Source organism: Nyctibius grandis, chromosome 4 (genome assembly GCF_013368605.1).
Source record: "Nyctibius grandis isolate bNycGra1 chromosome 4, bNycGra1.pri, whole genome shotgun sequence".
NCBI classification, from domain to species: Eukaryota; Metazoa; Chordata; class Aves; order Nyctibiiformes; family Nyctibiidae; genus Nyctibius; species Nyctibius grandis.
The window spans coordinates 9,017,208-9,032,395 of NC_090661.1; the positions used below are offsets into that span (position 1 = coordinate 9,017,208).

The following is a 15,188-nucleotide window of genomic DNA, read 5'->3' on the forward strand; positions in this document are numbered from 1 at the left end:
AAATTTTTAGAGAACAAAATCTTATGAAACTTTAGCAAAAAGAGTAGCAATCAAGTGACAAGAAGTATCATGGCTGTACCCGAAGTGGGTCACAGAGACAGGCTTTTTTGGGGTTTAGTTCTGAGTTAAATTAGAAGTTAGGAAGATGGATTTCAGTTGGGGATCCAACGGGGAAACATTTTCAATTGTTTTCCTACCAGAGCCATTTTTACCATTCTGTAAGGTGCAATGTGACAGAGCACGTGAGTCCCGTGAACTAAAGCACAGCAGAAGACAGCCCAGCAAACCATACTGCTATGGAGGAGCAAATAGATCTTAATTGGCTCATTTTAAACTTTTCAGAGAGTATATTTTAATCATTTTCTATCACGAGACCCAAACCTTTCTATAGGACTTTTGGAGATTTAAATTAGGAGGTCCACCAACTTGTGCAGTGCTCTTCAGGCACCATCTGGAAATAGCGGCATCTTTTCTTTCTAATAATGCCCTTTGTTCCAGGCGGTGCATCTTATTTTTGAGAAACCAGCTGCTCACTTTGGTAACCGTTAACTATTTACTGGTTTTACGATTAAAAGTGACTTCACCTATTACTAAAAAATGGTTGTGCCTGTAGCAGTGATCCTGCTTTTTTTTTTTGTATGATTTTTTTTTTTAGGACTCTTTTCATTTCACAAGGAAGATGTTGTTGTCTAATTACTTGACAGAAAATGCCAATGCCTTTATCTTAGGGAAAAGAATCCACTTTTTAATACCACATCACTCATTAGTAGTGACATTTTTCCTGTTTAGGCAGCCAATGCAAGAGCAGAGCTACAGTCTGTAAGTACATCTACCTGCTTTATCCCTGTGTTTGGGTCTTTGTGAGCTTTGGGTTTGCTACATTTGATGCCTGTACTTCTATGTTAATTAAATATCAAACCACTGTAGGATACATAACTTGCATCTGAACGTGTCAGAGAAGTGCAGGGGTACAGCTTGTATAGGACCGAGCTCTCTGGATGAGGGACGGGGCTTCCCGAATGATGCAGAGAGGTCCATGGCTTTTGCAGGGAAATAGGTGAGGAGCAGATGCAGCACCTGCATCCTGGTGGTGGTCTGAGTGTGCATCGCTGATAGGGGAGCCTGGAGCTGGGCTGGGAGCTCAGGTATTTCTCCAGCATTCTTGGGAACCCCACAGTCTGCCTGTGTTATCCTTTATTTTTCAGATTCAGAAGCAGATATGTATTTGCATTTGTACAACATTTCTCTTGGATTTTAATTCATGACTGAAAAGTTGGATTTGACCGGGCAGTTATTTGACCTTTTACCACCAGGGACTGGACGCTCCTTTGTGGTTTTAGCCTCTTGTACTCTGTCAATGGGGGTGTCTGATTTTTTTTATTACTGTCAGTAATGGTGTCCTGTCAGACAAGTATTTGCAGCGATTTCCAAGAGGTGAGAAAGTGAAATGAGGCGACATATTGCTATAAACTTGAGCTATTGCCACTTCAATACAGCAGAGAAAAGATCCTGAAAATAAAGGCTAATGAGCTGTGCAAAGCACAGTGAAAGTCATAGAAAATGGAAATTATTTTTAAACATTTGGATGATAGTTTCTAGCCTGAGCCAAGTCCTCATCTCCTGTAGAGCAGACAAGGAGCTTAAGAATTAATTAGTGAGTTGATATGCATAGTTCATTAAGATGTCACTTTTAATTGTAATGTATATTTCACTTCATGTTGAGTATCCACTGCAGGTCATGGCAAAGTTGCAGGTTGATTTGTTGTTCAGAAAAATTTGGTCGCTGCTCTGTCATGCTGCCTTGACCTCAGGAAGCTTTCTGACAGCTTCCTGGACGCTGAAAGTTTCCTTCATAGGAAAGTGATTTCTCTCCTCTTGAGAGAGGGCCCTTGCTACATTTGTAAAGGTAGGAATCAAAGGGCAATACTGAATTAAAAAAAAAAAAAAAAAATCAGATTTTTTTAAAAGGTATTGCCTTTAAATTGGTAATTTATGAAAAGTCACTACCTAAGAAAGAACAAATTAAGGTGATGTGTATAAGGCTTTCTTTCTAGTTTCTGTCCATTTTTAAGTGGAGAGGGAGGAAAAAACCCCAAAGCATTAAAATGCATCTCTCTATGCTGTCTCTTACCTTCAGTGGTGTCAAGCCTGCTCAGGAAAATAATTTTTCTAACCTAAGAAAAAAACCACCTATTTTACGTGGACTCTTTCTCAGCAAGAGCTTATGTTTGTAGTCCCATTCACTGACATAAAGAGGAGTCCCCTCCAAAGAAGGATGTGCCACATTTCAACTCCATATTTGTCTATTAGCTCATTCACGGTAGTGGATCTTATACATTCACTGATTTAACCTTTGTGCATTCTGGGGCCAAGCAGTAGACTTTGCTTTTTAGGATTCAGAAATTGCATTGTATACTAGGATGGATAAACAGTGGTTATTTGGTGCAAATCTTGATGAGAGACTAGAATTTGGACTTGATTATTGTTTTGTTGCATTTTTAAAAAGAGGTATGTTATTTACTCTACTTCAAATGTTGAGTGATCTTTTCAGACACTCTCTTCAGCGTGACCAGAAATTTTTCTAATCTAAAAATCAATAAGCTATTGATTTAAAAAAATTTTTTTTTTTTGAGATCAGTGACTTTCATACTTTGAAAGCATTATCAGTGGGGCAGTACTGAATGCTGTGCAGATGGAGAAAGCAGGATGCTTCTGTGTGCGACCTACATTTCTTTCCTGGTCTTCACCTCTTTATCCTTCATTAGAGTCAGAGGCCACAGGCAGTGGAAAGAGCTTGCAAGTAGTGAAAGACATTGTGGAAACCTCTGTCCTTGTATTGATCCTGTATATGTGGCATTTCTGAGACGGTATCTCTCCTTAGAAAGGATTAACTTCTCTCCTGGTTATCTTGCTGGGATAGACCCCAAAGAGGGTCTGCCTCTATGTCCTTCGGGGCAAGCACAGGGGTGTCCAGGGTGCAGCCTCCCTGTCTGCCCTTCGTGTCTTGGCCTGAAATAGTCACTGGAAGACACAGAGAGCTCATCCTCCTCTGGCCTTGGTGCTTGCGTGTGTGTTGCATCTAGTAACTGTAACTACAAAGCTCTGAAATGGATGAAATATGTTGAAATTAAGAAATTTTAGGGTCGTCTGGACAAGCTGTCAGGCATTTGGTTTGCATGCTGCTTAGCTACAGCCACCTAATGTACCCTTTCACAGCTGATGCCTCTAGTACATATACATATCAGGTAGAGCCAATGCTGTGATTATCAGCAATTCTTGGATTTCATTTTCTTCTCTGAAACTGTTTTGGTCTATAACGTGCAGTAATCCCAAATGAGCAGCACTCAACTGAGCGCATGAGTGTCACTCCTCTAACAGCAGCAGTGGCTAAAGATGCTTGTGCCACCGACCTGCTTGTTACCCTCTCTCTGCTGGAGGCTCTTGTGCCTGCAGCACCAGAGGAAGGTGCACCTGCACGTCAGTGTTTTGACATGCAAATGTTACATGCAAAAAAGATTCCCTTGAAGATGTGCTTGGTTTGGTGAGCAGAAAGCTTTTTGACTCAAGGGAACATTCACAATTACCCAACCAGCATGTCAAAATATGTTATATTATGTAATATGGTGCACAGTTCAACCTTTTGAAAGCACTGTCATTTCTTTTAAAAAAGTTCTGGAGAAAATATTTTTTTTTCTTTGTAGAATAATCTGCGTGGCTTTTAGCAGGGATTCTCTTCAGTCTCCTCTTGTATTTGATTTTCAAGGGGAGTTTAAATTCTGAAAGCTTTATTAAAGGAGTAGCTTGCAGTTAAGAAAGTACATCTTTATAATAAGAAAGCTGTACTATTGTTAACCGATAACTACTAGTGGAAAAACTAAGCTGAGTCCACATTTTCTGTACTTTGCTGCCGAACTCCCAAAGAGTCTAAGCAGATCAGAGCTTGGCCCCAAAACTCTTCTCATGCTCATTCAGAATTTGGTACCACCCTTACAGTCTGTCCTAGCTCCAGAAATTGGAAAAAAAAAAAGTCCTCTAAAAATGTGGTTTGCTTAAAATTAATGGGATTTTATAATGTTTTAGTTTTCTTTTATCCAATGACCACAAAAATTCAGAATTTTCCTGTAAAGAATGAAAGCTGAAATACTAATACAGTCTATTTCACTTAAGGGATGTTTCGTTTGTTGGTTGGTTTTGGGTTTCTTTGTTGGTTTTTTTTGTGTGTTGTTTTTGTCTGTGAGGTTTTTTTGTGGTTTTTTTTTTTTTATGTTCCCCCCCCCCCCCCCCCCCCCCCCAAAAAAAAGCACAAACCTCTCAAATATTGTAAGACTCAAGGTCAAATCAGGAGAACTGGCAGCTTTGGTATTGTGCATTCCCAAATGACCTTGAAATTTTTTGCTACATTGTTCATTAAATGATTTATGCTGATGCTAGCAGTGTCTATATAAACTTCCCTGAATAAACACAATTCCTTTACAGAAGTTTGTATAAAGGTGTATTTACAAATAAACAGATAAGCAATGTGCTAAAGCAGGCTGTCAGGCTCACAAAAGCATTGATCCTAAAAGTGTTGCTGAATAAGCAATAAAAATTAAAATAGTAAATAAATTTTATATATATATGTCATTCATTCACTTAAATTCTGTGAATAATCTGATGAGCTCAAGCAGAAATGGTAACAGGTGCAATCGTCAGGAGCAAGGACAAGAGCCCCCATAGCATGTTCTGGTTTCTATATGATTATGTGCAATTACCCTGCAGCACTGCGTGGCCATTAAATCCTCCTCTGCCTCACTGCTCTTCCCTACATTTCCTAATGATCCGGCTGAACATCTGCACTGTGAATACAACATGCAGATGATGCAGCTGGAATTGACGGGGGCAGAATTGTTCCCTCGACGACAGGAGCGTGTTGTTTTACCCTGGATAATGTATTGTCTCTTCTGCGGCTCTTCACCTCCATCCCCGCTTGCTGGACGCAATTAAAGCATCCCGGCAGAGCTGCCTGTGTGGTGAAGGAGACACGTTTCACCCCCAGGCAAGGCTGGCACTCGGTACCAGTCGCACCAGCCTGTCGGTTCCCAGAGCAATATTGATGACAGCCATGAAGCATTTGCAGGCTCGGCTCTGCTCTCCTGAATCCCAGCCAGCTTACGTTGGGGCTGGGTGAGCCACAAAGGCAGGACATGTTGAAAGTGGGAGAGAAGTACATTTTCATTGCAGCCCTGTATTTTCATTTCATAGCTAAAAGGTTGTCTTGGATGCGAAGCTTTGCTCCTGGTGCAAAGCAGCAGGTCAGAATTTTGGGTTTGGAAGGTCAGGATCTAGTTTGGGAAAAGCTACGACCGAAACAAATGTGAGAATCAGTCTGTTGAATTACTGTAGACCTTTCCCAGGATCTGCATAAAGAAATTGATGTTAAGGAGGTCACAGAACAGGATTTATTTTGCTGGTTTATTTACCTTCTCTGTTTTGAGAAAGCTAGTGCAGTTTTCTCCACCTCTCCACCATCCATCCCTGCCGTAGTAGCTGTGGGTTGGCAGCTGCCAAAAACGCACGTATTAGTGTGCTCTCCCTTCCAGTGTGTTGGCTTGAGCCTTGCGATCCCACTGGGCAGGTTCCTCTGGGGCTGACCCAAAGCACACCGACGGCAGAAACGGGCACGGCTCAGGGTGTGTGCATCAGGGCTCAGTGCACGGGATTGTAGGTCGGCTTTTTGGCAGGGCTAGAAATCACCTGCAGGTTAAATGTTATGCACAAGGTGTGAAATTAAGCTGCAAATGTCTTTGTGGAATGGTGCCAGAAGTGAGATGTGTGGGATGCATAGGTTGTCATGTAATAATTTCGTCAACGCGTGGCTGGAATAACAGATATTATGAAGGCATAATTATGTTTCACCATTCTGCACAGTAAGAGTAAAATTTTAGATATGCTGCATAGCTATTGTTATAAATGCTTTGCTGAGTATTTGTGTCTTTCATTGGTAGCGTATTTCATATCCTTTGGCCAATGAAATCTGCATTCCTTGTGCCATTTTTCCAATTGTAAACTAAGGAATAATAAATAATTTCAGGAAACTCTGAAGTGGCTCAGATACCATGTGTGTTGATGCTAACATCATACTGTGTAGGCTTAGTATGCTTCAACTGAAGTAAATTTCAGAACCCTGAGTAGGGTGGTGCCTTTTTCCACTGGTGTAACAGAGATTCGTTTTCTGTTTATTTCCTTATCTTATCCTGTATCAGTCACATCTGACCTTTGATCACTCAGTCTCTTATGGTAAAACAATAATAAGCAGGAAACTTCATGCTTGTGAGAAGAAAAAAAAAAATGCATTTTTTGATATAATAGTGGCGTTGTTTTTAAGAGGTGATGCAGCCCTAGGATAGTGCTATTTGTTACTGGGTAGACTGGGGTAAAGTGGTAAATGATCTCTCTCAGCAGTACTTATCTTGTAAGTAGATTGTTATTTTTATGTATGATTATAAGTAATTGTGCTTCTTACAAGCTGATTTTTTTTTTTAAGTTAGCTTTGGAATTGCTTTGCCTTACAGCTGGTTGATTTAGACCTGTATAAAATCCAGATTGCTTATGTAATTTAATGTTTGGATTTCCAGTGGGCTTTAGATGGCTATAGTTACTCTTACATAGATACTATTGTATTACTAAAACTTAGCCTTTACAATAGCTAATAGCAGTTGGGAATTATTTTTAGTCATATTTTTTGTCTCAGAAATTAATTATTAAATCAAATAAATATGAATATTGAAATCCTGTCTTCAATATGCTGAAGGTTATGAAAAGACATATACCTGATGTATAATGGGAAGATGTCTTGGTCAGTCATACAATAAAATTTCCAAATGTCCCCTTTATCAGCTTCACTCTTAAATGTTACTAATCCAGATGATCTGTGAGTAATGAAATGGAAGTCAAGACATCAAAAATCTTCTGTGGTTGAAGATACCTTTGAGCTGATCTTTCCTAATGGCTCAGAAGTGGCAGAACAGTATTTCTCTGCTGCTCTGACAGTGAGGGAGCTCTGGATAGTTGTCATGTTTCCTTCGGCAGAGTTGTAGACTGTTACTAAGTTGAGGTTCTCAAACTTTTTTTTAGCCTTTTTGTGGAGGGAAATGTTTGAAGCCTGACTCGGTTTTTCTAATTCAGTTGGAGCTGAATTCATTTTGTGAGCATGTTGACAAACATATATTAATTTGTCCTGAGAGGAGCTCTGCTGTTGGTCCTACAGGCTTCTCCATAGCTGCTCCTCTTGCTCGTTGCCTGCTGTTTGGAGAAGAGAAGGCTGAGGTGTGACCTTATTGCGGTCTACACCTTCCTTACGGGGCGCAGCTGAGGGGGAGGTGGTGATCTCCGCTCTCTGGTGACAAGTGATAGGACACGAGGGAATGGAATGAAGCTGCATCAGGGGAAGTTCAGACTGGACATTTAGGAAAAGGCTCTTCACTGAGAGGGTGGCCTGTCAGTGGAACAGGCTCCCCAGGGAAGCAGTCATGATGCCAAGCCTGTCAGAGTTTTCAAGGAGTGTCTGGATGATGCTCTTAGTTTATGGCTTAGTTTTAGGTAGTCCTGCAAGGAGCAGGGAGTTGGACTTGATGATCCTTATGGGTCCCTTCCAATTTGAGATATTCTATGAAATATAGATCTTATGGGCATGGCAAACAGCTGGGCATTTTCATTAGCCACTACATTTTCCAGGGAAGATTTACTTAGTAACTAGTTGTCTCACTAGAAATAACCAAACCTGTGTGAAGAATAACATGCAACTGTGGTGTCTCAGGAGCAGGGGCAGAAGATGGACAATAAGTGAGACTTCTTGCTCCTTTTTTACTGTCGCAAATTAATTAGATGTATGCATCATCTTCAGTCTTTGGACAAGCACAGGGTGCCCCATTGCTATCCATTTTACTTTAGTAGAGGCGAGGGGTGGGAGGAGATGTTGGTGTTCCTCTTGGTCACCTCTGTGCTCTTCTTTGGTCCCTGTTAATCATTTAGGTGTGCACAGAAGGGCTCAGAAATGATGATCCAGTTTAGAGAAAATCACAGCTTTAATTTTTAACTTCCTACTGTGGCATATTGGAGATCCTTCTCATTGCAAATGGAAAGATCCCTAATCAATGATGGTTGTAATGAGGTTACTACTAAATGGGTTTTAGGATTGTTGGAGGTGGTGGTTAGTCAATAGCCTGAAGTATGAAAGAAGAACAGGTAATCCTGATACATGAGAAACAGCTACTGGTACGTACAAACAATGGCTTGGTGCACAATGTATGTGGGATGGAGTTCTCCTTGCGACTTTCATGTTGGTTTGAATTGGTTGTGTTCTCCTTTCATCAAGTGCTTTCAGTTGTTGGTCGATGTAAAAGTGAAATATTCTCCCATGTCCTCCCTTCTTCCATGATACAGTCTTGGTTTGCACGGTATTTGAAAAGGATCTGTAGTTGTTGATATCATCCTACTGATTATCAAGTAATGAGTATGTACCTCAGTTTAAATTCCATGTATTGGGAATTTTGCCTTGTACATGCTGCGTCCAGTCACTACCAGGATGTTGAATTTATGGCAGAAGTTTTAAATAGATACTGATAGTCAGTATCTTTCTGTAAAGGTAGAATGAAATAAAATTTGTTGCAGTGGAATACCAGCATTGTATTTTGGTTGCAGAATATTAAATAATGTTTTTTAACCTTCAGTTACTCAAGAGCTTTGCTTCATTAATGGAAGTAAACAAAAAAGTCACCAGTTGGTATGGAATGGAAGAAACAAGAACTGAAGGACTAGAATTAAGCAGAGATTAGAGGACATTTTTATTCAGTGTTTTATCTTTTTTGCATTATTTGAGCTTTCCTTTCCTTCTTGTCAAAATGTGGTAACATGAGTTCAACACTTTTTTCAGGTTTATATTGTCTCTCTGCTTGTAATCGTTCTCATTAAACCAAAGTGTGAAGAAATATATGAAGATTGGTGCAGACTGTGCGGATTGATGTTGACAGATCGTGCTATTTTAGAAAGCAAGAAAACACTGACTTGTTTTATTCCCCTTTAGGACTTGCGTTCGCTAAGCACTAGATGAAATCCCCTGTGAAGGCTTTGCATTCACTTTTCAGTACGGCCTTTCAGTTCAGAGGTGAAACAAGGCAGTTTGAAGTGTAACAGATCAGGTAGTGATGACTTCATCAGACAAGATGACCTCACAGAAATTTAAGCTGCAGGTTGCCTAAAGCCTGATTTGGAAAGTACATCATCTAGTTCTTAATTTCAAGCATATGTCTGAATCCCTTCTAGTTGAGCAAAATACATGTAGTCTTCTTTCCTACCTCCTGTTAAAAAGCTGCCTGATTGTAATAGGGAAGGAAAAGCCACCAAAACACAGTTTACATCACAGTGTGCCTCCTAACATGTGGTGGGTCATGTAGAATATCAGAAATTATGCCACACCAGTCATTTAGGTCTCAGGTCCACCAGTGACACATCAGCAGCCACGGTGCAAATACAAAAGCATTACTTTTGTGCTGCAAACCTCTTCTGGTGGGTCAGGTTCCCTGGTGGACTCTGCAGCCTCCTGTCTAGCCTGCTGATCTTCTGGTGCAGCTTCATAAAGGCCGATTTATTTGCAGATGACACCAAGCTGGGTGGGAGTGTCGATCTGCTGGAGGGTAGGAAGGCCCTACAGAGGGATCTGGACAGGTTAGATAGATGGGCCGAGACCAACGGCATGAGGGTCAACAAGAACAAGTGCTGGGTCTTACACTTTGGCCACAACAACCCCATGCAGCGCTACAGGCTGGGGGAAGAGTGGTTAGAAAGCGGCCCGGCGGAAAGAGACCTGGGGGTGCTGATCAACAGCCGGCTAAACGTGAGCCAGCAGTGTGCCCAGGTGGCCAAGAAGGCCAATGGCATCCTAGCCTCTATTAGGAATAGTGTAGCCAGCCAGTCTAGGGAAGTGATCATCCCTCTGTACTCGGCACTGGTGAGGCCGCACCTTGAATACTGTGTCCAGTTCTGGGCCCCACACTTCAAGAAAGACGTTGAGGTGTTGGAGCGAGTCCAGAGGAGGGCGACCAAGCTGGTGAAGTGTCTGGAGGGTCTGACCTATGAGGAACGGCTGAGGGAGCTGGGGTTGTTTAGCCTGGAGAAGAGGAGGCTCAGAGGTGACCTTATTGCAGTCTACAACTACCTGAAGGGAGGTTGTAGTGAAGTGGGAGTCGGCCTCTTCTCCCAGGCAGCTAGCGATAGGACAAGAGGACATAGCCTCAAGCTTTGCCAGGGGAGGTTCAGGTTGGACATTAGGAAGAATTTCTTTTCAGAAAGGGTTATTAGACATTGGAATGGGCTGCCCAGGGAGGTGGTGGAGTCACCATCTCTGAATATGTTTAAAAAAAGACTGGACAAGGCACTTAGTGCCATGGTCTAGTTGACATGGTGGTGTCAAGGCAATGGTTGGACTCGATCACAGAATCACAGAACATTAGGGATTGGAAGGGACCTCGAAAGATCATCTAGTCCAATCCCCCTGCCGGAGCAGGATTGCCTAGACCATATCACACAGGAACGCGTCCAGGCGGGTTTTGAATGTCTCCAGAGAAGGAGACTCCACAACCTCTCTGGGCAGCCTGTTCCAGTGTCCGGTCACCCTCACCGTAAAGAAGTTTTTCCTCATATTTATGTGGAACCTCCTGTGTTCCAGCTTGCACCCATTGCCCCTTGTCTTGTCAAGGGATGTCACTGAGAAGAGCCTGGCTCCATCCTCATGACACTTGCCCTTTACATATTTATAAACATTAATGAGGTCACCCCTCAGTCTCCTCTTCTCTAAGCTAAAGAGACCCAGCTCCCTCAGCCTCTCCTCATAAGGGAGATGTTCCACTCCCTTAATCATCTTCGTGGCTCTGCGCTGGACTCTCTCTAGCAGTTCCCTGTCCTTCTTGAACCGAGGGGCCCAGAACTGGACACAATATTCCAGATGCGGCCTCACCAGGGCAGAGTAGAGGGGGAGGAGAACCTCTCTCGATCTGCTAACCACACCCCTTCTAATACACCCCAGGATGCCATTGGCCTTCTTGGCCACAAGGGCACACTGCTGGCTCATGGTCATCCTGCCGTCCACTAGGACCCCCAGGTCCCTTTCCCCTACGCTGCTCTCCAACAGGTCTGCCCCCAACTTGTACTGGTACATAGGGTTGTTCTTGCCCAGATGCAGGACTCTACACTTGCCCTTGTTATATTTCATTAAATTTCTCCCCGCCCAACTCTCCAGCCTGTCTAGGTCTCTCTGAATGGCTGCACAGCCTGCCGGTGCGTCAGCCACTCCTCCCAGTTTTGTGTCCTCAGCGAACTTGCTGACAGTGCACTCCATTCCCTCATCCAAGTCATCCAAGTCATTAATGAATATATTGAATAGTACTGGTCCCAGTACCGACCCTTGAGGGACTCCGCTAGACACAGGCCTCGATGATCCCAGAGGTCTGTTCCAGCCTGGTTGATTCTGTGATTGGGTTTCTCCTTAGCCTGCTTATCTCTCGTTGCTGTAGGTAGACCTGTGTCTGCCTACCTTTGCTTTTCTCCAAATGCTAGTGTGCAAGTTAGCCCATCTTAAATGAAAGGTCGGGGGGAATTTTTTAATTGCTAGAATGGCAGAGGTCTGTTCTGTTACCCATCTTGGAGCTGCTCCCCTGAAACAACTTGTTTCTAGATTCTGTATTCATTCTTGCATTTCAATGGAGGAAAGATAATAATGGCCATTCTCCACCATGGCTTAATAAAACTCTTAAATACCAGGGATAAAATGGAAGATCTGTGGTTTGTTTGTTTGTATTTTTTGTGGGTTGTTTTTCTTTATAAAGTGAAAACACCACACTGAACGTAATTCCACCATGTTCCCGTTGAATGCACACAGGAGCCTGAAGGAATTAATCTAATCATCTGCTTTGGCCTGCGCATACGGATGATGTGCAGTGTAGCACAAGGGCATCACAAGAAAGAAACTTAGCTTTAAATAGGTGTGGTGTGACCCGTTTTCCTCTCTTGTGCTGCATGGTGTTCTTCTGGCTCCTGTTTGTGTGGGCTGATCCCCCTCGGTGCTGTTGGCTCTGTTGACCCTTGGGTTTGTTGGTGGCTGGAACTAATGTCCAGACTGTTTTATAACCATGTATCTCAAGCTCTGCCCCTCCTTACTCTTCCATGCCATTACGGGTATGGAGGAGGTTGGCATCCTCTGTGTCTGATCCAGATGCGCTGGGGCTGGAGGGCTGGAGGGCTGGCTCCGTATTGTGCCTCTGTTTAGCTATGCAAGGGGCACAGCTTGGCATGGCAGCAAGTGCCAGTACTGAGTTTTGATCTATTATCTTGGCAGGGGGGAGGGGAAAAAAACCTCCTTAAATTTTACTCTTGAGTGAATCTTAATCTTTAAATTAGTAGGAATGTGAGATTTCCCATACTACAATTTTAGAATAACTGTAATCATGTTAAGAAAACAAAGCCTAGGAACATTATGGTGTTGAATGTAAACTGGTGTTTGAAAAGCTGCGTTGTACATCTGCATATATCAAAAAAGGAATTTAATTTCCTAATTTGTTTTGGATCTTACCCCCCTTTCCTCATGTTCATCCTGTTTTATTTTCTTCCTTTTGTGTCTCTAATTGCATGCATTATTAGAACTGGCAAGATGAGCACCTCCAGATGCATCCTACAGGAACCCAGCCAATACTGACTCTATTCCCATGTCAGACTTCATGCCAAGTCAGTGAAGCTTGGTTGTCAAAATCTATTCCCTTTCTACACTGCTTCTAAACCCATCTTCTCACATAATATTTTGACACAGGATGACTGATGATAACCTCAAGAATTGTCCCAAGCTTAAGAAGGTGTCTTTTCGTATGTTGAACCATCCTAGTTAAAAGTAGGATTTTGAAAGAGTATGGTCTAGGAAGCTTTCCTTATTCTTCTGTCAGATAAAATGACTTGAGGGGTTTATAATCTGTCACATTGGGACTTTCACTGTTTTTTGTGGGTGTTTTTTTTTTTTTTTTTAACTTTCGCTGAATTTTTATGCCCTTTGAATACAAAAAGAAGTTCACTAATTTTACTAAACATAATGTGTTTTGTGTTGTGATTTGTTGCAACAGGACAACAACTCTTCCTTTTGTGGAAGAATATACTTATTTTACTTATTATTTTACAGGTATCAGGAAACAGCGTATCAATGTTGCTCCTTCTACAGGATCTTTTCCTAATTGGAGATCTATACTGTCACCAACACGGCCTTCCACAGAAACTAAGACTTCCTCAGTAGCCGATATTTCTATGGGACAGACTTTGGAGAATGCAAACTTGCTTCAGATGATAAAAACAGCACTGTCTGGCACGCGTACCAAGACGTCGGATCAAACTCATCTGTCGTCCACCCTTTATCAAGGCAGTGGAAACAGTGCATCCCAGGAACCCGCTGAAGTTTCAGCTGAGTTGCCTCTGAGGTCATCATCTCAAGATGCTGATGAAACAGCTGCTGTATCAGGTTTGCCTCAACTTGGTATGTTTGCCACATTGTCCACTACACCATCAGTGACACATTCGAGTACAGCTGTGCCATTTCAGCTAATACCATTAAAAACACCCTCCATTTCAAAAGAAAGCACATCAGGATCAGACATGCTTGCTGCTGTTCCATCACCATCATTCTCCTCATTGGTAATTCAGTCACCTCATACCATTAACTTTTCTAAACCAGCTGTACTGCCCATCAAAGTGCCTTTGTCTGCAGATCCTGAAGGTTTCTTCAACACAGATTCAGCCAGCTCACAGGTTAGTGAAAGCAGAAATAGTCCTCTAAGCATGCGCACTGTAGTACATTCCAGTACGGTGAATCACAGAAAGGGTCTCGAGTTGTTTACGGGTACCATGCCTTTGAATCTCTTTGGATCGACAGCAATGCATTTCACAGAAAAAGTGGGAAAAGGGTCTCCTTCAGAAAGGACCTCATTTTTGTCTGTATACTCTGATATTCCTGTGTCAAAAACATATCGGTCTTCCCTGCCAGTAACTTCCAGAAGCCTGTCACGGTTTCCTAATGAGAGCATGTATAATGTGTCTTCTGCTGGAGTAAAACCAAACAGTCAGCCATTTAAGGCAGCACTGATTGACAGCAACAGTGATATCACTCCTCTGTCATCACCATTTTTTCAGGATAAAGCAGAATTCCCTACATCAGTCTTCTATCCTGTGGGTACTCCCCATCTGATACACCAAATGAGTCATCCTCAGTCTTCCACAGCACTGACTAATTGCACTACAGGCTCTACCAGTGCACCTTTCATGTCATCGGCTTCCGAGAGCCTGGCTGAGGTCTCCAGCTCAACAGAGAGCACGTCTTCCCTTTCATTGCCAAAATCACTTATTCTAGATGCAAAGCATGCTCGCAATGCAGTGCTGCCAGTACAAGTGTTTACCAGTGAAACAGATTTTCTCTTTAGAAATGAAACACGCTCCTCTTCAAGAAGCACAAGGTCTCCCTTGCAAACTGAGGCACATGACACCTTTACTAGGATAGCAGGCACAAACAGTCCCAGCGCAGCAGCAGCTGATGAGGATACTTTTCAAACCCCTTTGACTGTTCCCTCGCAGCACTTGGTGGTGGCTCTGAATCAGACTTTTGCAGAAGACCTGCCTGATGGAGCTTATCAGGCAAATGGCATGCGATTGCCAACTGCTTCTGCACGTACTCTCCCAACTTCTGATGGCTTTCCTGGGGCAAGAAGAGCTCAACAGCCTTTCACAAGAGGGGTGACAGCAATGATGTCCACAAACTTTAATGCTAATAATGATCTACCTTATGGATCTCAGCTTTCCAAAGTTTCTCCAGATATCCAAACCAGTAAACTCCCCAAAGGATCAAAGATACTAGGCACTGTTTTGGAGACAGGCGTGACTAGTCCTGATCTAGCTGCAGTGCTGTTAATTACTTCCACTACAGGCTTTTCAAAACCTGAACCTGCTCTCACAAATACATCCGCTACTAGTATCTTTGTGACTGCACATCTTCCACCTGGTGCTGCAGAAAGTCCGGACCTAACTGCAGATAAAGACAGAAATATGAGAGTACGCACTGTTGTGACCCCACATGCAGAATATTCACCTCCAAGAGCTTTAAATCATTTTACCTCTGGTCAGACTTCACG

At 42.6% G+C, this 15,188-nt stretch overlaps 1 protein-coding gene across 1 annotated transcript in view; it reads left to right on the forward strand.

Annotated features, from left to right (window-relative positions):
- Positions 1-15,188, forward strand: part of KIAA1549L (KIAA1549 like) — a 134,519-nt gene that overhangs the window by 47,149 nt on the left and 72,182 nt on the right. Inside the window, exon 4 of the mRNA XM_068399893.1 lies at positions 13,196-13,543. Within this exon, the coding sequence (XP_068255994.1) occupies positions 13,196-13,543 (348 nt within the window). The remainder of the gene's footprint in view (positions 1-13,195; positions 13,544-15,188) is intronic.